The 23,246-nt window shown below is 37.2% G+C and overlaps 1 protein-coding gene across 1 annotated transcript in view; it reads left to right on the top strand.

The window, feature by feature from the left end:
- The window catches only part of LOC306855768 (potassium/sodium hyperpolarization-activated cyclic nucleotide-gated channel 1-like), a 127,892-nt gene that overhangs the window by 85,759 nt on the left and 18,887 nt on the right, over nucleotides 1–23,246 (top strand). Inside the window, exon 4 of the mRNA XM_079394629.1 lies at nucleotides 12,080–12,298. Coding sequence (XP_079250755.1) covers nucleotides 12,080–12,298 — 219 coding nt within the window. The remainder of the gene's footprint in view (nucleotides 1–12,079; nucleotides 12,299–23,246) is intronic.

The following is a 23,246-nucleotide window of genomic DNA, read 5'->3' on the forward strand; positions in this document are numbered from 1 at the left end:
CACCCTAGCAACCCCATAGCAACACTGTAGAAATGCCCTAGCAACAACTCACAAGACCCTAGAAACCACATGGGATCCCCCTAGAAATTCTGTAACAACCACCCAGAAAACCAACCACCTAGCAAGGCCCTAGCAACAACATAGCAAAACCCTAACAATTCTGTAGCTACCACCAAGAAAACTCTATCAACCACCTATCAACATCCTAGCAATGGCACCCACTCAGAGCTAGTGTTGCAAAGGGGCAGAAACTTTCCATGGGAAAATGTCAGATAGTTTCCGGAAATTTACTTGGAATTTTCTGTCCCCTACTCAGAACTCTCAAAAAAAAAAACCTAAAAAAAGCCTCTCTTGCAATTCTGTAGCAGAAAACTCTATCAACCACCTAGCAACACCCAAACAACCACTCAGAAACCCTAGAAATACTGTAGCAACCAACCAGAAAACCAATCACCTTGCAAGGCCCTCGCAATCCACAAGAAAACCCCATCAACCACCTAGCAACACCCTGCCAATGACATGGAAACACCATAGCAACTCCCTAGCAATTCTGTAGCTACAACCCAGAAAACCCCATCAACCACCTAGCAACACCCTGCCAATGACATGGAAACACCATAGCAACTCCCTAGCAATTCTGTAGCTACAACCCAGAAAACTCTATCAATCACCTAGCAACACCCAAGCAACCACTCAGAACACCCTAGAAGTTATGTAGCAACCAACCACAAAACGATATCAACCACCTAGCAACGCCACCCACTCAGAACTAGGGTTGCAAAGGGGTAAAAAAAAAAAGATTATGGTAAAATTCCAAGTTTTATGATATTAAATTTACTGGTAATTTTCTGCCCCTTTGCAACCCTACCAGAAAATAGTATCATCCACCTAGCATTTGCCTAGCAACGCCACCCACTCAGAACTATGATTGCAAAGGGGCAAAAAATTAATGGTAAAATTCCAGAAACTTTCCAGGATTTTTGAGAAAAATTTGACAATTTTTTTTACAAAACCACTCAGAACACCTAAACAACCACATAATAACACAACATAAAATATGTTAGTAACAGACCCACCCTGGCAACCACTGACATTTAATTTTTTTCAGCAAATGTAGTATGATATGCAATGACAGCATAGTTCTCGTTGTCATTCCAGCATAGAATGCTACAGGGAATATTTAATATGATGCAGTTTTTTCCCCCACAATCTCTATGTGTGCAATTACGCCTTAATTTTTCCATCAATCTTTGAAAGAAATCAGCAATCAGCATAGAGAATAGATTTGGCAGTAATAGGTGACTCAGTATTGGAGTTAATACAACAGTAGAGAGAGAAAGCGAGCACATCAGGAGTACTTTCCTGAAGTTATTCTGACAGGCGCACACACTCGTGTGTGATACTAGCGTCCAGGCTAGCGTTTGAGAGCCCTGTGGGTTGGCAGGCAGCGCTACGCAGGTTTAAGAGCGGCTTCAATGAGCATTTGTCGGCTTCCTCAGCACTTTTTCCTCTTCAAAATGAGCAGGGAGAGATTCAAACAGTCAGCAATTCCATTTCAGACTCCATCCATGAACATGGAACTGTCACATCCTCACATCCCTCCAGCGAGTTTAACAAAAACATGAGGAGCTGAGGCCATCAGGAGTCATATGGGTCTTGTTTTAGTCCGTGCTCTCAGTTAACTAATGTCTGTGAGTAATGCTGACATTGAGGAGTGACAGAGCAAACTGAAAATAGCTTCTGGGTATAAAATAAATCAGAGAAGCGAATTCATCTGACCTAAACAGAGCACTGCTACATTTGGTACGACCTCCCAAAAATATCCAATGCTGATTCAACAGGGATTTTACAAACAAATGGAATAAAAATAAAAAAGCATTAAAGCACATTATATTTCAAGTCTTAAAAGATTGTGCATTCAATAGAGAAATAAGTAATTCTATTTTTCTAGACAACTAATACTATTTTTATTATACTATTATACACTAATATTTAAACACAACATAAAATGGAAAAACATATAATATAATATTTAAATTATTAAAAAAAACCCTACAAATAACAGTATCAACAAAAAAAAATGCTTGGAAAGTTTCAGCCTTGTTTTCATGAGCTGATGTATTGATTGTGAGTAGGGTCAGACATGCCGCAGTACATCTGCTGTACAGTTTGTCTCTTTCTATTCACACAGTTCTCCATTAAAATCAGCTGCGCTAATAGCCTATGAGAGGACTGAAAGTGTCCTTGTTCTTTTTCTCCCGTCCAGCATGAGGGATCCACAGAGCCGTACATAAACTGACGGCAGCTACTGGAAGTAATCTAAGTTGATTAGCAGACACCAAAGCCATCACTTCTTTTAACACCCCGCAGCAAATGACAAAGAGACTAAAAAGATGGTGTAGAGGTGGAGGATTTTATGAAAGAAAAAACAAATGGGTGAAAAAAGTCGTCAGACAGTGTATAAAAAAAGCTTATTTTCAAATTTAATATTAGAGTTCAGATGCAAAAGCCTTTAAGTGCTGTTTGAAATTTTCTTCTAAAATTAGTATTTATATCAGGCACTCATGTGTAGGTTCAGAAATTTCACTTTAAATGGCAATGAATAGGCTTTTTCATTGCCATTTAAGTGAAATAACTGAACATAAACATAGGAGCGTGTTAAAAATGCTCCGGCACTTAGAGGCTTTTGCATCTGAACTCTTCAAGTCAAGTCAAGTCAATATTATTTGTATAGCGCTTTTAACAATGCAAATTGTGTCAAAGCAGCTTTACATCGGCTTGATATAAAGCTGGGTGGCTTTATATCAGCTTTACAGTATTTAGACGGGGAAATAGTTTGTCAAAATAGTGTCATTCTCCTCTGGCCAGACAAAATCAGCAGTTTAAATCTAGGCTAAAGCAGAATCAGATTGTGCAAAGGACTCATCTGGTTCCTGTGGTTTTGTCCCGATCGCCATCTTGGAGACAGGGTCTTCACTGGAGATCAGTCTCTGGGGCTCATCTAGGTGTCCTGGCTGTAGAGGTCATCTCTAGGTGCTGATCCACCATCTGATCTGGATACAGTCTGGATCTGGGTGGCTACGGTGACCTCAGAATAAGAAAGAAACAGACTAATATTAGCGTAGATGCCATTCTTCTAACAATGTAACCAGTACATCAGGTGTTTTGGGAAGTGTTGACCGGTTGACAGCCTAACAGGTTAATGCAGCCTAACAATCTTTTAATGGATTTGAATTATAGAAATGCGATAGTGTATTATGTGTAAACCAGGTTAAAGAGATAGGTCTTTAATCTAGATTTAGAAATACTGAGGTGCCAAACTATTCAGGGCTTTATAAGTAATTAGCAAGATCTTAAAATGTATACGATGTTTAATAGGGAGCCAGTGCAGTGTTGACAGAACCGGGCTAATGTGGTCATACTTCCTGGTTCTAGTAAGAACTCTAGCTGCTGCATTTTGAACCAGCTGGAGTTTGTTTATTAAACGTGCAGAGCAACCACCCAATAAAGCATTACAATAATCTAGCCTCGAGCTCATGAATGCATGAATTAATGTTTCTGCATTTGACATTGAGAGCAAAGGTCGTAATTTAGATATATGTTTTTCGAAGATTGCTATCAAAAAGTACGCCTAGGTTCCTAACTGATGACGAAGAATTTACAGAGCAGCCATAAAGTATTAGACAGTGATCTAGGTTATTACATGCAAACGTTTTTGGTCCAATAATTAACACAGTTTTTTCAGAATTTAGCAGTAAGAAATTTCTAGTCATCCAGTTTTTGATATCAACTTTACATTCCGTTAGTTTTGCAAATTGGTAATTGCAGTTTCATCAGGTCGCGAATGTTTCCTAATGATATCTCCCAAGGGTAACATGTAAAGTGTGAAAAGTAAGGGGCCAAGTACTGAGCCTTGAGGTACTCTATACTGCACTTGTGATTGGTATGACACCTCTTCATTTACTGCCATAAATTGATGGCGATCAGATAAGTACGATTTGAACCATGCCAGTGCACTTCCTCTAATGCCAACATTATTTTCTAGTCTATTTAAAAGAATGTTGTGGTCGATAGTGTCAAACGTGGCGCTAAGATCCAGTAGCACTAATAGAGAGATACAACCACGATCAACCATGTTTTTTTTTTAATGAGAGGCTTAATAACAGCCAGTTTGAAGGTTTTTGGGACATATCCTAATGACAATGAGGAGTTAATAATATTCAGAAGAGGATCTATTTCTTCTGGAAGCACCTCTTTTAGGAGCTTAGATGGAACAAGGTCTAAAATACAGGTTGTTGGTTTAGATGATTTAACAAATTTATACAATTCTTCATTTCCAATAGAAGAGAATGAGTGACATTGTTCCTCAGGGGATCTATAGTGCATGGCTGATGCGATACTGTGGCTGACAGCTGCATGGCTACAATTTTATCTCTAATAGTTTCAAGTCAAGTCAAGTTGAGCTTTATTGTCATTCCGCTACATGTGGGGACATACAGTGGAACGAAATGTCATGGCTTGCAGGACCACGGTGTATTTACCCTATACAAACTAAAAAAAAAAAAGAAAAAAAATACAAACTATACAAATGCTTCACAAGTACTTTACATGTGCAAAGAGAGATATTTTGAGCCAAGTAGCTGGTTGGGGAACAGAGCAGGATGGAGGGGAGAGGGGCACCGATGATCTTTGCAGCTGTGTTCACTGTCCGCTAGAGGGTCTTGCGGTCAGCAGCACTGCAGTTCCCGTACCAGACAGTGATGCAGCTGGTCAGCACACTCTCAATGGTGCCTCTGTAGAATGTGGTGAGGATGGGTGGAGGGAGACTTCCTCTTTTCAGCCGGCGGAGAAAGTGTAGGCGCTGTTGTGCCTTTTTGGAGAGTGACATGGTGTTGGTGGTCCAGGTGAGATCCTTTGTGATGTGCACCCCCAGGAATTTAGTGCTGCTGACTCTCTCCACATTCGAGCTGTCGATGGTCAGTGGGGGGTGGTCAACGGAGTTTCTTCTGAAGTCCATCACAACCTCCTTTGTCTTCTCCACATTGAGGGACAGATTGTTAGTGCCACACCATTCAGCCAGCTGTGCCACTTCCTCTCTGTAGTGCGTTTCATCTTTGTTGCTGATGAGACCTACCACTGTTGTGTCATCAGCAAACTTGATGATGTGGTTGGAGCTGAACTTGGCAGTGCAGTCGTGGGTCAGCAGTGTGAAGAGCAGCGGGCTGAGCACACAGCCTTGTGGTGTACCTGTGCTCAGTGTGGTAGTGCTCGAGGTGTTGTGGCCGACATGGACTGACTGAAGTCTTCTGGTTAGAAAGTCCAGGATCCAATTACAAAGGGAATTGTTAAGGCCCAGCAGGTTTAGTTTATTTATGAGCTGTTGTGGGATTATTGTGTTGAATACCGAGCTGAAGTCAATGAACAGCATTCTAACATAAGAGTCTTTATTTTCTAGGTGGGTAAGAGCCAGGTGGAGGGTGGAGGAAATTGCATCGTTCGTAGAGCGGTTTGGATGGTATGCAAACTGGAGCGGGTCGAGTGTGTTGGGGAGGCTGGTTTTGATGTTGTGCATGACTAACCTCTCAAAGCACTTCATCATGATTGGAGTCAGTGATATGGGATGGTAGTCATTTAGACAGGACACAGGTGATTTCTTTGGTACCGGTATGATTGTTGTGGATTTGAAACACGTGGGGACGACTGCCTGACTCAGCGAGGTGTTGAAGATATCTGTTAGGACATCTGTCAGCTGTGCAGCACAGTCTCTCAGAACACGGCCAGGTATGTTGTCAGGACCCGCAGCCTTGCGTGGGTTAATCCTAGATAGGGTCTTCCTTACGTCGGCTGGAGACAGACAGAGCGCCCGGTCGTTGGGAGGTGTGGGCAGTTTTTGTGCAGGTGTGTCATTCTGCATTTCAAACCGTGAATAAAAGTAGTTGAGTGCATCGGGGAGGGATGTGTCCTCATCACAGGCCTGTGGCGGGGGCTTGTAGTCAGTGATGGTCTGAATGGCTTGCCACAGGCTCCGTGTGTCTCTGCTGTCTTTGAAGTGGTTGTTGATTTTTTGGACATATGACCGTTTTGCATTTTTGATGCCACAGGACAGACTGGCTCTTGCTGTTTTGAGGGCTGCTTTATCTCCTGATCTGAATGCTTCATCTCTGGTCTTTAGCAGCCCATAAACCTCTGCTGTCATCCATGGCTTCTGGTTTTCACGTGTGGTGATGGTCTTGGTGACTGTCACATCATCAGTGCACTTTTTGATGTAAGCAGTCACAGTTTCAGTGAACTCATGCAGGTCTGTGTGGTTGTTGTAGGTGGCTGCCTCTTTAAACATGTCCAATCTGTGTCCTGGAAGCAGTCCTGCAGTGCTGAGGTGGCATTGTCTGGCCATACTCTTATCTGCTTTTGAACCGGTTTGGTGAGTTTGAGAAGTGGTCTATATGCTGGGATTAGCATAACAGTGATGTGGTCTGAGTACCCGAGGTGGGGTAGGGTACAGCCTTGTAAGAGTTCTTTACTGTTGTGTAAACAAAGTCCAGTGTGTTGTTTCCCCTTGTTGCAAAGTTCACATGTTGGTAGAACTTTGGCAAAACTGTCTTTAAGTTTGCGTGGTTGAAGTCACCGGCTATGATGAAAAAGCTGTCGGGGTTATTTGTTTGTTGTTCACTGATGGCGCTATAGAGTCCATGAAGCACGTCCTTAGCGTTTGCACACGGGGGAATGTAAACTGCAACAATAACAATGGCCGTGAACTCCCGCGGCAGATAGAACGGTCAACACTTCACAAACATAAACTCCACCAGCGATGAACAGTGTTTTGATAATACCGCAGCATTGTTACACCAGTCTTTGTTGATATACACACACAAGCCACCTCCGCGGGTCTTACTAGATAGTGATGAATCTCTATCCGCTCGGAAGGTGGTTAGCCCGTGCTGCTGAATGGCGGAGTCCGGGATGTTGTCGTTTAGCCATGTTTCGGTGAAAACAAACACACAACAATCCTTTGCCTCATGCTGTGTAGACCGACTGAGTTGAATTAAGTCCAGTTTTTTTTCCAGAGAGCGAAATTTGAGAGCATGAGTGTTGGAAGAGCCGGCCTTGTGAGGTTAGCTCTTAGCCTAGCTCGTATTCCTCCGCGCTTACCGTGCTTCCGTCCTCTCTCACACCGTTTGCGACGCTGCCTTGTGCGGGTAGCATCAGTAAGCGAGGCCGCGGTCTCGAGGTCCGGCTCCAACAGTAAACAAAGGCCTCGTAGCTTCTCAGTAGCCGCCGGCGAGAGTTGTTGTTTGTATGCGTTGCCGATATCCAAAAGACTTTGGCGATCATAGATGAGTTTTGGGGTGATTTCCTTATGACTTAGTGGTTCAATCTTGGAAGTAAAGTAGTTCATAAAGTCATTACTACTGTGCTGCTGGGTAATGTCTGCACCTGCTGATGTTATATTTTTTGTTAATTTAGCCACTCTATTAAATTAATACTTGGGGCTGTGTTTGTTTTCTTCTAAAAGAGATGTAAAGTAAGCAGATCTAGCAGTTTTTAATGTTTTTCTGTAGGATAGGGTACTTTCCCGCCAGGCAATACGAAATACCTCTAATTTTGTTTTTCTCCAGGTGCGCTCGATTCTCCGGGCTGCTCTCTTTAGGGCCCGAGTGTGCTCATTATACCACGGTGTTGGACTCTTTTTCTTAATCTTCCATAAGCGTAAAGGAGCAAGCTTATCTAAAGTGCTAGAATAGTCAATAGTTTCTGTTACATCATCAAGTTTTTCTGAGGTATTGGATATGCTGAGGAATTGAGATAAATCAGGAAGATTATTTATAAAGTAGTCTTATGTGGTAGAAGTGATGGTTCTACCATATTTGTAACAAGAAGTTGGCTTTATAGCTTTAGCTATATGGAATATACATGAAACTAGATAATAATCTGAGATATCATCGCTCTGCTGCAATATTTCAATGCCACTGACATCAATTCCATATGACAGTATTAAATCTAGAGTATGATTTCGACAATGAGTAGGTCCTGAAATGTGTTGTTTAACACCAATGGAGTTTATAATGTCTATAAATGCTGATCCCAACAAATCTCTTTCATTATCAACATGGATATTAAAATCACCAGCAATTAGGACTTTATCTGCAGCCAGCACTACCTCAGAAAGAAAATCAGCAAATTCTTTAATAAAGTCTGTATGGTGCCCTGGTGGCCTGTATACAGTAGCCAGTACAAACATAGCAGGGGATTTATCATTAACACTTGTTTCTTTGGATAACGTTATATGAAGCACCATTACTTCGAACAAATTATACTTGAAACCCGACCTCTGAGAAATACTGAAAATATTGCTATAAATTGTGGCAACACCTCCCCCTTTACCTTTTGGATGCGGTTCATGTTTGCAACTGTAATCTTGGGGGGTAGACTTGTTTAAAGTAATGTAGTCATCTGGTTTTAGCCAGGTTTCTGTCAAACAAAGCACATCTAGTTTATGGTCAGTGATCATATCATTTACAAAAAGTGCTTTTGTAGAAAGGGATCTAATATTCAATAAGCCAAGCTTTATCATTTGTTTATCAGTATTATATCTGTTTTTTATTTGTTGAACATCTATTAAATTGTTACTCTTACTTTGGTTTGGATGTTTTCTGTATTTTCTAGTTCGGGGAACAGACACAGTCTCTATAGTATGATATCTAGGTGAAAGAGTCTCTATGTGCTGAGAAATAACTGACTTCTGTGACTTCTGTAAACGGTCAGTTTAGCCAGTCTGTCTGCTTCCTAACCTGGGCCCCAGTTAGTCAAGTATGAACTCTAAGACTATGTGCCATATTTCTAGAGAGAAGAGCGGCACCACCCCAAGAGGGATGAAGACCATCTCTTTTCAACAGTTCAGGTCTGCCCCAAAAATTCTTCCAATTGTCTATGAAACCTATGTTATTCTGCGGGCACCACTTAGACATCCAGCCATTGAGTGACGACAGTCTGCTATGAATCTCATCGCCACGGTAAGCAGGGAGCAGACCAGAGCATATTACAGTGTCTGACATCGTACTTGCAAGTTCACATACCTCTTTAACATTATATTTAGTGATCTCCGACTGGCAAAGTCGAACATCATTAGCGCCGACGTGAATAACAATCTTACTGAATATACGTATAGCATTAGCCAGCACTTTTAAATTTTTAAAAGTTTAAAGATGTCAGGCGCTCTGGCTCCCGCTAAACATTGGACTATGGTGGCTGGTGCCTCTATTTTCACGTTCCGTACAATAGAATCACCAATAACTAGAGCACTTTCATCAGGTTTCTCAGTGGGTGTGTCACTGAGTGGGGAGAACCTTTTTGATGTTTTGATCGTAACGGAAGAGTGGTGTTTTAACACTCGACTAGGCCGCATCACAGTCACCCAGTTGCCCTGCTGCACGGGTTCTACTGGAACAGAACAATGTACAGGACTCCCTGAGCTAGTCGCATCCAAAGCAGTATCTACAGCCCTCACAATCTTACTGTCCTCAACTAAAGTTTGGATGCGTGTCACTAATTCTGAAATTTTCTCTGTCAACCTAAATATTTCCCTGCATTTATCACATGTGAATCCCTCGTCACCGATAGAGAGAGATAAACTGTACGTGTGGCAAACAGTGCAAACAACAATAGCAGGAGAAGAAGCCATTACTCACCGTGATTGAAGAATGATTCGCTTACCACTGTTGTTTGATGAACTCGTGAAAAACGGAGCGAGAAAAAAGAAAACAATAATAGGCGCGAACAGTGTTGGGGAAAGTTACTTTTAAAAGTAATGCATTACAATATTGCGTTACTCCCTAAAAAAGTAACTAATTACGTTACTTAGCTACTTTTTATGTAAAGCAATGCGTTATGTTACTTTTGCGTTACTTTTGCATTACTTTTTAAATATGAGCAGGGCTTGGTTGCTTTTTATACAAGAAGTTCTAATCATAGCAAATCTATAAAAGCCCTTTCACACCAAAAAGTGAAAAGAATAAACCTCAGGCTGAAGGAAAAGTAAATTCACGTCTGTAAAGTAGAACGCTGGAGAAGGTTCAACACTCTTCAGCAATTAAAAAACAATGAAGCACAATTTTTAGTTTATCTAAAGTCATTTTTGCTTATTAGTATGGTTGAGCTGGATCATCAAAGGTCAGCAGCAAATACATTGCTTAATAAAATGGGATTACATAAATTTGTGTTGTTTAACATATTTAATTATTGCAGGTTTGCGTTATATTATGAGTTTGCATTTCACTGTTTTAATTCATTTTGATGAATACTAAATCTGTTTTTAATTCATTTTGATGAATACTAAATCTGTTTTTTGCGAGTGGGATTAATTAATGCACATTCACATTAGGACTACAGTAACAGCATGTTCACACAGCGCACTAGGGCTGTGTATTGGCAAGAATCTGGCGATACGATACGTATCACGATACAGGGGTTGCGATACGATATATTGCGGATATATATTAGGATATATATTGTTTAGGAAAGCTGTCATTAAGAACACACCACCATATGCAAACCTTAGCAAAAAATAAATAAATAAAATAGTAACCAGAACACACTGCAGAACACACTGGGATCTGCATTTGCAATAATCAGTCCCTATAACATTCAACATTATTGAACCACTTTTTGTGCAGTACGAGTAAAGGGGGAAATATTCAAGTGCTTGCATGATTCTTTAGTTAAATGTATGTATAAAATGTATTTTATAAAAAGACAAAAATATATATTTATAGACTCTAATTTAAAGTTTCACAGTTTAAGTTGTACATCGAATCGAGAACTGGAACAATTCTTTCATCCTCCATTACTGGCAGCGAACTATATTAACGCTAACATTAGTGGAGTGCCCTGATGCTAGTATTTCATGTCACTGTTTAAGTTCAGCGATGAAGACTAGCGGTCGGGATATGAACTCAAAATGAAACAACTGCCATGAATCTTGTATAATTGTTTTTTTTTTTTAAAATATCGATATTCCGTTTTGGAGAATCGATACAGTATCGCCAAACAAAATATCGCGATACTCACGTGTATCGATATTTTCTTACACCCCTACAGCGCACTGTCAGTCAATAAATGGGAAAAAAGTAACTGGCATTACTGTGTTGTAATGTATTACCCCCAACACTTGGCGCGAATAGAAACACGAATGGATCCGCGAGACCAGCTAACAAATGCTAACGCGCTGCATGCGCGCTGCACTCGTGGTTTTAAAAAGCAAACGATCAAATTAGTTTGATAGATAATACCAGAAATATGGTGGGAATTATTATTATCATAGTATTATATATTATCACTTTAAACAACAGAGAGTGAAAGTAAGATAAAGATTCAACAGAAAAGCAAAGCTACACGGAGCTACAATCGCAAACCTCTCAGCAGCACGACAGACAGGGACAGACAGAAGCAATCGATCAGCTAAATCATCTTCATATATCCTATTTACTGTAGCTATTAGTATATTTTTTCCTACACAAATAAAACATACCCATTTAAAAATTATTTTAACACATGTACAAATAAATGTAAATTAATAAATATTAATTAGAAAGAGAGACAGAGAGAGAAATTTTATAATCATAATAAAATTCATAATACATAAAAAAATTAATTTCTAAAATATATTTTGTTTTATTAATTTACATAATATTGGTTGTTTGTTGCTTTGCTGTAAGTCAAAACAGTGTTACAAATAATCAAAATCAAAATGGAATATTACATTGGACAAAAAAAAATAAAATAAAATGGAGATATACAGGTGGACGGTTGGATTACAACAAATAAAAGGGAACAGGAAATACAATAGAAATACAGAGAAGTAGAAATACAGACAATAGAATACAGAGAATACAGGGAAGAAGCACGGAGAGAGATAGTTTGCCATGCATGAAGGTCAAGTTGACAGGACGCTGTATGCAGACTCACTGATACACTGAATATTTTGCCTACAAGCGTACATGTTAAATTCACTCCACCTGCTTTTCTATTGCTGACTCTTTCTTTTTGTGTCATCTTCTCATCTCCGTCTCTATCGCTCTCTTAGAACGACTCCTGGGGAAAGCAGTACTCTTACGCTCTATTTAAGGCCATGAGTCACATGTTGTGTATCGGGTATGGAGCCAGAGCGCCCGTCAGCATGTCGGACCTTTGGATCACCATGCTAAGTATGATTGTGGGCGCCACCTGTTACGCCATGTTCGTGGGTCACGCCACAGCCCTCATCCAGTCTCTGGACTCGTCTCGACGGCAGTACCAGGAGAAGGTAAGTGCAGCCTCATTGGTTTCATTCACCTGGCTGCTTTGTTTGCAGGCACTCACACGTTATTTTGATATGTACACCACCATGCCAGGACGTGCATGTGATGGTACAACATCTCAACAGCGTAGTAATCTGTGTCATCATCACATATCACATTATGAGCTCATTGCTCATCAATCATTAAAGAATGACATCAATATTGATCTCACGTCAAAGAAACTCTACCTCTGCTACATGGGTTGCACGCTTCAGACAACGTGTACAGGTTGATCTACATCTACAGGGCTACAGTTATTGGATATGTTTGGATGAGCAGTATGACCAAAATGAGCCATTTTAGTATTGCAACTGTATATATTATAAAAACATAATAATTAATATAATAATTGAAAATGATAATTCATAATTATTTATAATATTTTTGAATCACCAAGAATATGAATTACTGTTCATATTAAATTGTCGTAGTTATAAAAAATATATTATCAATGATTATTTTAATGATTATGAAAATCTTAATTTGTATTATTATTGTTATTGCTGTTATTATTATTGAAAAATCAAGGAAATTTATTCTTATTAATTAGTAATAAATATTCTTTATTTTTGCAAAAATATTATGATTAAGTGTAGTATTATTATAATTATTGAATAATAAAATAAAATTGATTCTTATTAGTGATTAACATTCTTTATTATCCAAAAACATTTTGCTTTATTATTATTATTATTATTATTATTATTATTAAAAACTAGAAGGAATTGTAATAGTAATAATAGTAGTAATAATAATAATAATAATAATAATAATAATAATAAATTAATTAAATAATAATAAATAAAAAAAAGTACTGTAATTCATATTCTTGGTTATTATTATTATTATTATTATTATTATTATTGTTGTTAAGAACTAGGGTAAATTGTAATAATAATAGTAAACAGGAATATGAATTACTAATTAATATTTAATTTGTTGTGTTTTAATTATTTTAATAAATAATAACAAAGTATTATTTTGACTATAAAATCATCATCATTATTATTAATAGTAATAATAATAATAATAATAGTTTAATCAGTTCTAATCAAGTAAAATTGCTATACAAAGTCTAGCATAAGTTCAATAGTAAACAATAAACTTCAAACAATAAACTCTCACCTGCACAGGTTTCTGAAACAATGCTGTCGCTGCTTGACACATTCCTGCAGTTCTCTGACCTCAGCTGTATAGTTCATTACTGAGCTTAATCGAGGATTGTGATACTTAAGTCATCAACTCAGAGATGCCACTGTGTATCGATTTCACTTCCTCTAAACAGCATGCCACTTTCTCTCTGAAAAATCATGAGAGGACGGATTGGCAGATTATCCCTCATTCTAGGGTCTTGTCTTTGAGGGCTTGTTGTACCATTAGTGGATCATTATATCCCTGTGCTTTCAAAGAGGATTTATCCCAAGTGAACAACAAAAACTCTCTCCGGGCCAAACATTGCTGCGCAATGGGAGCCAGAGCTGTTTTGTCCCATGTGAGAAGGGGGACTTATCTCATCTGACCTCAGTGAGCTGGGTTAACGTCACAACACACACGCAACATTATGCCAACATGAGCCATCAGGTTCTCTGTTTAATGCCATTACAGTGGATGAGTGGAAAGACGAGATTGAAACAGAGAGAATGGGATTGTGCTCCAGGGAGTTGGCAGAGACTAAATGAAAAAGAAAACATACACAACACTGTAAGAGAAAGATTGTACCTTTTAGTAAGCTTGTCACGGGGCAGTATCCTCAAAAAGTGCATATTTGCACCATATCTACTATGACTTTGTACCTTTTAAAAAGTGCTGACCCAGTAAAAAGATGTTGTACCTCTAAAAGTACTTTTTTATGACTGTGTACCACCAGTAAAAAGTTTGAATACACGCTTAGTAAAGAAATATCACAAATGGGACCTTTTTAATATCTTGATTTTTTTCTCAAGAGGTTAAATAGAGAGAAAATTTGGACTTTTTGGGGGGTTTCTCAAATGTTGCTTTAGAAAAAGAGCCTAGTAATTGAGTCTTACTTCTAGAGGTGTTGAAGAGATCTCAACAATGTCTCAAAGATAAGTTCTGAAATCAAGAGTTAGTGAACAAATGAAGACTTTTGCTGAGGTTTCTCCAATTTTTCCTGAAAAAATACCCCAGTAACTTCACTTAAAGTATCTCTTTGAGAGATTTTGAAGAGATCTCAAACTAAACTCAGATTTGACAAATCTGCAAAAGTCTTCAATCAAAATAAACACATTTCTCATAAAATTCTTCCAAGACCAAGATCTGAGCTACCTATACTATCCACATATATAGTATTCAAAAGTTTGGGACAGTATTTTGAATTTAATGTAATTTAATTTATTTTAATTTAATTTAATAAATAGTTTAATATATAGTATTAATAAATTAATACTATTATTCAGCAGGGATGCATTATGTTTATTAAATATAAAAGTAAAACTTTTACATTGTTTGAAAAATATATATAAACTTAGAATAAATTATAACATATTAACTTCAATAATAAGAAATGTTTTAGCAGAAAATCAATGATTTCTGAAGGATCATGTGACACTGAAGGCTGGAGTATTGATGCTGAAAATTCAGCTTGGACATCACATAAATAAATTACATTTAAAAACATTTTAAAATAGAAAAGAGTTATTTTAAATTGTAATAATAGTTCACAATATTTCTGTGTTTACTGTATTTTACTGTCATGTATTCATCAAATAAACAAAGCCTTGGTAAGAGACTTTAAAAAACATAAAAAAATACCCCTATATGCTTTATATATCAAAGAATGTCTCTTTTGTTTCTATTTCTCCTATGAAATTTAACACCAGAGACAAAGTTGATTACTTAAATGAGACACTGACAACTCACAGTTATGAAACAGTTATGAGCAACCCCTGTGCAAAAAGAAAAAAAAAATTATATACAATTTCTCTTTGTCGACAAAATCCATTTAATGCATAAGCAGAAACTTATGCATTGAAAAAAATGTTTGCATTTCTTTATCAAGTGCATTATAAGCTGCCTTAGGAAATAAACAACCAACTAAATGTCAGCATCCTCTAAATTTATTGTAGTAGTATATACACATTCCGACATACGATGCAATCAATATCCAGAGATATTTTTAGTGTAGCTCATTTGTGATGCTGTTACAGGGTTTTAAAATACCATCTAGGAGTTTACTCGCATTCATAAAGTTGCATTTTCTCATTACAGCCGGCCCTTACATCTTCTTGATTGGCAAAGCCATTTAGCTGAAACCCTTTAGCGGAACAAAGTGTGGGATTTCCAAGTTAATGAGATTCCTTTGCTCTGGAAAACAGGGTGCTGCACACATCCATGGCTCATGCGTACCATCAATTTCCCTGTCAGGGCCGCCGTGCACAGGCTTATCTGAGATGCACACGTAGCCAGTGTCACCTTCACCACGACAATGACACAGTGGTCTGAAACGGACAAAGGGCTTCAGTGAATTTACATCTCTCCACCTGTCCCGGCACGGACTCTTATCTCCAATTTAAATATGATATTTTGACCTTGCGGTGGCCATGTAGCATTCGACACAAACGAGACACACCCTCCTCTTCCATTTAGAATCGCAATGTCACCGCTGTGGTTTCATCCCACCATAATTCCAATTAAAATCTGGCTCCATTGCAAATGGATATTAGATATGGCTCCCCTGCCCAGAGATCTGAAAATGGCATTCATATTGAACGGGCCTTTCAGTGGTCACTATATATATAAACAGCGGAGGTCAAATGACAAAGCCAATGTCACTGGCCCATACTGCCGAGAAAAACAGCATCCCCTCATTTCTTTTTCACTTCCTTACAGTTTGGCCAAACTTAATAAAAAATAGTATTTATAATAAATTATTTATTATTGTTATTATTATTATTATTATTATTACATTACAAAAATACTATATTATAACACAATATTATTTTATATATATAAAATTACAATAATAATAATTTATTTAAAAAATTAATTTACTTAATACTAATTATTATTATTATTATTATTATTGTTATTGTTATTATTGTATTTGTTGCCATATTTTATAATAATTACCATATAATAGTAAAGAATAAATTATAATAAACTAACATAATATTGTAACTATGTAAAACCGTAACTCTGTCTGGAGATTGTACATTTTATTTATTTATTTGTTTATTTATTTATTTATTTATTATTATTATCATTATTATTATTATAAAATACATTATTATCATGTTACAAAATTATTAATAAAATGCATGAATAAAAATTATAATAAACATTTATATTATTATTATTATTAATAATAATAATAATGATAATGTAGTTATTGCCACATTTTTATAATAATAATAATAATAATAATAATTACCATACCATATTAAATAAATTGAGAAATGAGAACACAACAACAATAATTAGTAGTAATAGTAATAATAATAAATGTTGTAATCAGTAGTTTTATGAGAGACCTCAAAGATCTGTTTTCTGACTCAGCTCTTGCACTGTCTGACTCATTGCCGATCCTATCTGCTGTTCCATTTGCAAAGACAAGCATAAGAAAGCCGACTAATGGAAGATAACTATGCTCCAGCGGCCTTATCTCTCATCAGTCCACTCATCTGTGGCTTTGCAGTAGCAGATCTCTTATGATCAGCAGATCAAACCAGCACACGGATTAGATCAGACCCAGAGAGCAGCCACAGCACGTGGTTGTGTGCTGAGCAGACAGTTCTTTCAAAGTACAAGATCAAAGAAGATCGGCAGGAGAGCGCTTCGAGAAGAGGTTTCTCTGATGTGAGGTCAACATTCACCTTATTCACCTGATGTCAGTTCTGATAGCAGTTTAGGAATAAACACAGCTATTTTTCCTGGCATTTACAGAGCATTCCACAGCAGGAGAACGAGGCGAGGATCTTCTTCAAAATGGCATAAACAACTAGAATCCCTTGTCAGATCAGCAGTCCTGTTTTCTAATGCTTTACGAATACATGTTGTTGTGTCATTGAATGCAAAGGTTAAACAGGTGCATTGTTTGTTGGATGCTACAAGACATCTAAAGCCAGGTGCACACCTGTTTTTCTGTCCTTTCTTATGATTGTTGCTTGTCAGATTTTTCTGTGTCCCCAGTAAGAGCTTGAAATTCAAAGCAGACTGCGACATCAACAGCCTTTTATATGTCAGTTTGTGTGATATATATCTTGGGACTTTGGTCATGACTGACAGTGTTGACTAGGTGATAATCCACGGCATTGATGTTGTCAGTGTTTTGCTTGAAAAAAAAAAAAGCGTCTTAAATTTGTTGTTGCTGGGCGAAAAAGGAAAGGTCGTTTTGATTGCATGATCATGACATGAGGAGAATGCTAAATAGTGACATTTATATTGCACATTATATTATAGAAATTACCCTTAACATAGATTATAATGCAATATATGTCCTGCTGCATTGGGGCAAGGAGCGAGGAGACACAGAGATTCTAATCACCAGGTTTATTTCAATCGAAAACACAGAACGAGGAGCTTGGGGAATGACGAACAATACAGGACATGGGAGACAGGGAGACACAGGGCTTAAGAACACTGGGAAATCAACGAGGAAGAACAGAAACAGGTGCGGAGAAATTAAACACAGGGCTAGGGACTAATGAACTAATGATTACAGGGAACGAGGACAGGAACAGGAAGGCCAAATATGGACAGGAGAGGCGGGGAAACACGAGACACAGTCTGACAATATATAAATAAATAAATATTTTATTATTGCTAATAAATATGTTTTCAATGTTGATAAAAGAAACTAATATCTAAACACTGAATGCATTTGCTGTGCTCCTATTTTTCTGAAATTGCAGCAACGTGCAACAGATTGTTTATTTATTTATTTTTTTACTTTAACAGGATCAAAAATATAGATTCTAATTTTCAAAAGGACAGAATAATAAAAGGCATTATGACCTCAAATCATTGCCTATTCTCATCTTCCCTCGTAGCAATCTGTATTATCATCCGCCTGTCTATCCTCCCCAACCAGGTGACTTTGCAATATGGTGGAACAAAGTACTTTTTGGGTAGTTGTGTTGTCTCTTCACTTTGAGGGGCAGCCGCAAGCACCTGAGACGCAGGGGAGATGCAGACAGGCTGGGCGGATAGTTTCTGACATCTAATATAACCCTGCCAGAGCCCAGCACACGTTTAATGTGATGACCGCTTCTGCAAGAAGAAATGGAAAAAAGAGAGAGTGGTGATAAACAAACCTAATATTGCCAAAGCATTTCTGTTCCCACGCTGATAATAAACCCGAACATGGATTAGCTTTCTGTGCTTTTGCACGAGATGTAGTGGAGAGGAAAAATCTGAACAAGCCTAGTATTAACACAAAGAAAAGGAACGAAAAGATAAGGTAACGTGAAAGGTAATAAAAAGGAAGGAAAGAAGAAGAAAGTAAATGGATAAAAGGTAGTGAAAAGGAGAGGAAAACCTGGAAGTTGGAAAGATGGAAGATGAAAGAATTGTGCAAAAAAATGTCAAATTCAGGAACATTGGCCCATGTCTGCAGGAATAGGCTGGTAAATCATGTGTCGATGGCCTTTTTGAAGCGGATATATAAACATGCCGCTGACACTAAAAGGACGCCAGCTGTCGTTCACACAGACGGCTGAAACATTTTAGCATTACCTCAGTGGGAATCACGAAGTCCATGTAAGCAAGCTTTATGAAATCCCCTCAGGATGAAGTGAGTTTACTCTGGCAGTACCAATGATATTTGTGCTTTAAGCCACATGACCAAAACAGCTTGACTTCTCTGTGGCATCTCACCACCTCAGGTCTGCTCCTTTAAAAGCCTCTGCACTTCCCAAACCACCAACCAAAAAGTTTCCCTTCTTTGTGAGTTTAGCGTAAATCAACGCACTGCAAACACAAACAGGCCTTATCATGTCCTGACAGACAAGCTGTAATCAATGTAGAACAAGAAGTGACATCATTTTTTGTTTTTGCCCTCATTTTCATTGCTACCCGCTGTCTTACCGCAGCGTCACTGGCCTGCAGTGTGCAAGACGATGTTTATTCACAGGTGCTGTCATCACCAGGCTGTGACAAGCCGTTAAACCAAACAGGCTGATCCCCTGATTCCGCTTTCTGAATGTGTGTGTGTGTGCAGACTCTGATTAAAATGGATGAGATTCTGGAGTTTTTGGCCTCCAGCTCGTGTTTTTCCAAAGTTTAAATTTGCGTTTGTGTAAGGGTAGGGTGGCCATCTGTCCGGCCTTTTTTGAAAAATACTATGTTGTACCTGCACAGCCTTGAGTCGGATGCTCATTTGTCCTCCTATTACAATCATCACTATTTTATACTTTATCCAATGGTATATAATTACTAAATAAATTTAAACATGGTTTTAACTAATATTAAGTGACCTACATTTTAGACACAATATTGACTCCAAAATAGTTCCAAACAGTCACAGCAGAACATTTGTGTCTCCAATCAACAGTTTTGTTTTGTTTCTGAGTGATTCAACGTTTTTAACAAATCATCAGTAGCTGCGTTTCCATTATAGATTTGTGTTAAACTTTTGCGATATTTTATAAATGTCGATAAAAAACAATTTTCAGCAGTTTCTATTAACTCATGTTATGCGAATAAAACATAATTTTTTCCTTTCGTGATAAGTCATGACAACCGATGTTGGTAGGTTTACGTATATTTCGCAAAAACTCCCATATATCGTAAAAAAAAATGTATGCTCGAATGAGGTGGTTTTTCAGGCAATTCGAAAAAGGAATATTTCGCAAAGCTGCAATGGAAAAAGTTTTTCGCATTTACAGGTCACCTGGCGTGCATAAAACATGATAATTCTTTAATGTACTAAAACCTTGAAAAAATGCTTCATATGTGGCCGCTCTCAAGTATAAGATGCTTTCCTTGCCATTAATGCTTGGATAACCCCTTATTTACATGGCACATCGATTGTGGCCACACAGCCAATTGCGGTCACTCTAGCCACTACTTGTGTATATACCAATCGGGTCGCACCACATTTCAGAAGCATCCCAGAAGCAACTCTCTGTGCTGCTTCACTAAAGACACATGCATACGTCTCCTTCGATTAAACAAATTATGACTAGTGCTGTGGCTGCAACATCCGTAAACCTACAAACATCCGTCACCATGACTTCTTGCGAAAGGAAGAAATGATGTTTTAGTCACATAACATCGGTTAATGGAAACACCATCAATTCACAATAAGTTTTTGTCGACATTTATAAAACTTCGCAAAACTTTTGTGCAAATCTGTAATGGAAATCTGTCCAGTGACTTGTTGCCACCTACTGGCAGTTTTGGTTTTATATTTAAAGGATAATTTTTCCAACATTTCATATTTTTATATTCAAAATATTTAGGATTTTATAATGTATAACATTAATATTATACCGTTATTTATCCAGGTGTAAACAGTCTGTCTAAATGCATGTCAATTTTGCCTGATTTCATTTGATTGGTAAAAGCCCTGTTATAGTCCTATCTTTCTACTGTTATTGCATTTACTGAATAATTAAAAAAAAAAAAATGTAAGGAGAAATATAAATTTAAAAGGGTTAGTAGAATTGCCTTCATAGAAAGGTTAAAATGCCACCTGGATAAATGCATCCTACAAGTGTCCTCCTTTTTGGTGTTTTAAAAATGGCCACCCTGTAAGAGTCTTCCTCCTGGTAAGCTGCTGTTCAAGCTTCTCAAATAGCTTTTAAAAGTACACTATGGAGGATTTCTCATGCATACTAGGCTACAGTATGTGTGTGAGAATAAATACTGTGACAGTGTCTCAGAAAGGAAGCCCATATCAGTGCTTTGCTTTTGCCCTGATGCCCAATGACTCACCGTATCTCTACAAGAAGCTGATGGCACTCGCATCGCCACCGACTGACTGACCATAGGTCGCTCTTACTCATATTATGAATATTCAGCACTGACTCTGACTCCTCCAGATTAGAAACATAATGTGGGGAATTCGCTAGGAATTAATTGTGCCCGCACCCTTTATTTGCATTATTTTATCATTCAATTCCATTGCCTGAATTATGGAAATTATGGCACAGTGTTAACTAGTCCAGCCAAATAGCCTGGAGATGTGGTGAATAAGGCATAATCTAGTAGGCATAATTTACATAGAAAAGAGGCATGTTTGTGTTGAAATAATATATATATAGTATACACACACACACACACACACACATATACATATATATATATATATATATATATATATATATATATATATACACACATACACATACATACATATATATATATATATATTCATGTTTTGGCACTGAAAATACCACTGTTAGTGATTTCACTCCTTTGTGTGTGCATTAGAATTCCAGTCTTCATATATGAGACACAAAGTCTCTTCAGAGATGTATTCTAAAATCAGCATGGTCAAGCTAAAGCAGGCTGTACCATCTTAGCATCCCACAGCCCGAAGACATCAGCTCTTAAATTCTCAAGGCCTCTGTCTATGAGACAAGGATAAAGACTTCCTATCGGGACTGTAAGTAGCCGTGGGTTTTGCCGTCTCCCCGCCGCAGATGCAGCAGAGAGAGACGGGGAGGTTTTGGAACATTAGTCTAATTGCTTGGTGCTTGAATTGTCATTTAAAGCCATTTCACTCGCACTGATAAAGGATCACACGGTCTTCTGTTCTGTTCCATTTCTGTGCTGCTGCATTTCCCTCTCACTGCCATCACATAAAACATATATTGCTGTCCATGTAAAACAATCTGATTTTGGAAATAAACATTAAAAGTTCTGTGTCCTACATGTTTACTTGCGGTCTCTAACTCAGTTGTTTTTGCAACTGTGCTTTTCAGATTTCTAAGAAAATGAATTGTTATGATTGGCTAAAATGAAAAACACTGCTTTACTTACATTTTCCATTTGTAAAAGGAATACTACATTTGCCAGATCATGCACTGTTAATTTGTCCTACGATGCAAGGCATTCAATCTAACCTTCCATATCAAATGTGATGAATGAACTGAAATCAATGATTTTTAACATCAACTTCTGGCAGTTTGATCATGGAGATATTTTTACCCAAATTGAGATTAAAAATTGTTTTTATTTATTTTTGTTGATGAGAAAATATACTACTATTACCAAAAGTTGTAAAATGTATTTTTATTTAAAAAAATTTTTTTAAGAATTTAACACTTTTATTCAGCATGGATGCATTAAATTGATTTAAAAAAAAGTTGTCTTGAAGAGATTGTTAATAGTGTAAAAATGAACAGTACATAAAAAAGAATTAACAGTAAGAATAAACAGTAAATACCTTTAAAATGTTACAGAATAATTCTATTCCAAATGCTGTTATTTTAAACTTTCTAGTCATCAAGTAATAATAATACCATTTTAATTATATTAATATTAATATACAATCTTATAATTATTTCATTTTAGATTATATTAATATAAAATTACAAATATTATTTTTAATTTAATAATATATTATCTTAATCGTTTTATATTATAATTAATATTATTATTTTTTTTACATTTCACAAAAATATTAAGCAGCACAACTGTTTTCAGCATTAATAGAAAATGCTTCTTGAGCAGTAAATCATCATATTAGAATGATTTCTGAAGGATCATGTGACACTAAAGACTGGAGTAAGGATACTGACAATTCGCTCTGCATGACAGGAATAAATTATATTTGATAATATATAAAAATATTAAACAGTTGTTTTAAATTGTAATAATATTTCACAATGTCAGTTTTACTATCATTTCATAAAACCTCAACATGCTTCTTTTTACAAATAGAGAGTATGGCATGTGCTGTAATGCATAGTATTTCAAAATTATTTTACTAAAGCAAGCAAAATCATA

This window comes from Barbus barbus, assembly GCF_936440315.1.
Source record: "Barbus barbus genome assembly, chromosome: 36".
NCBI lineage: Eukaryota > Metazoa > Chordata > Actinopteri > Cypriniformes > Cyprinidae > Barbus > Barbus barbus.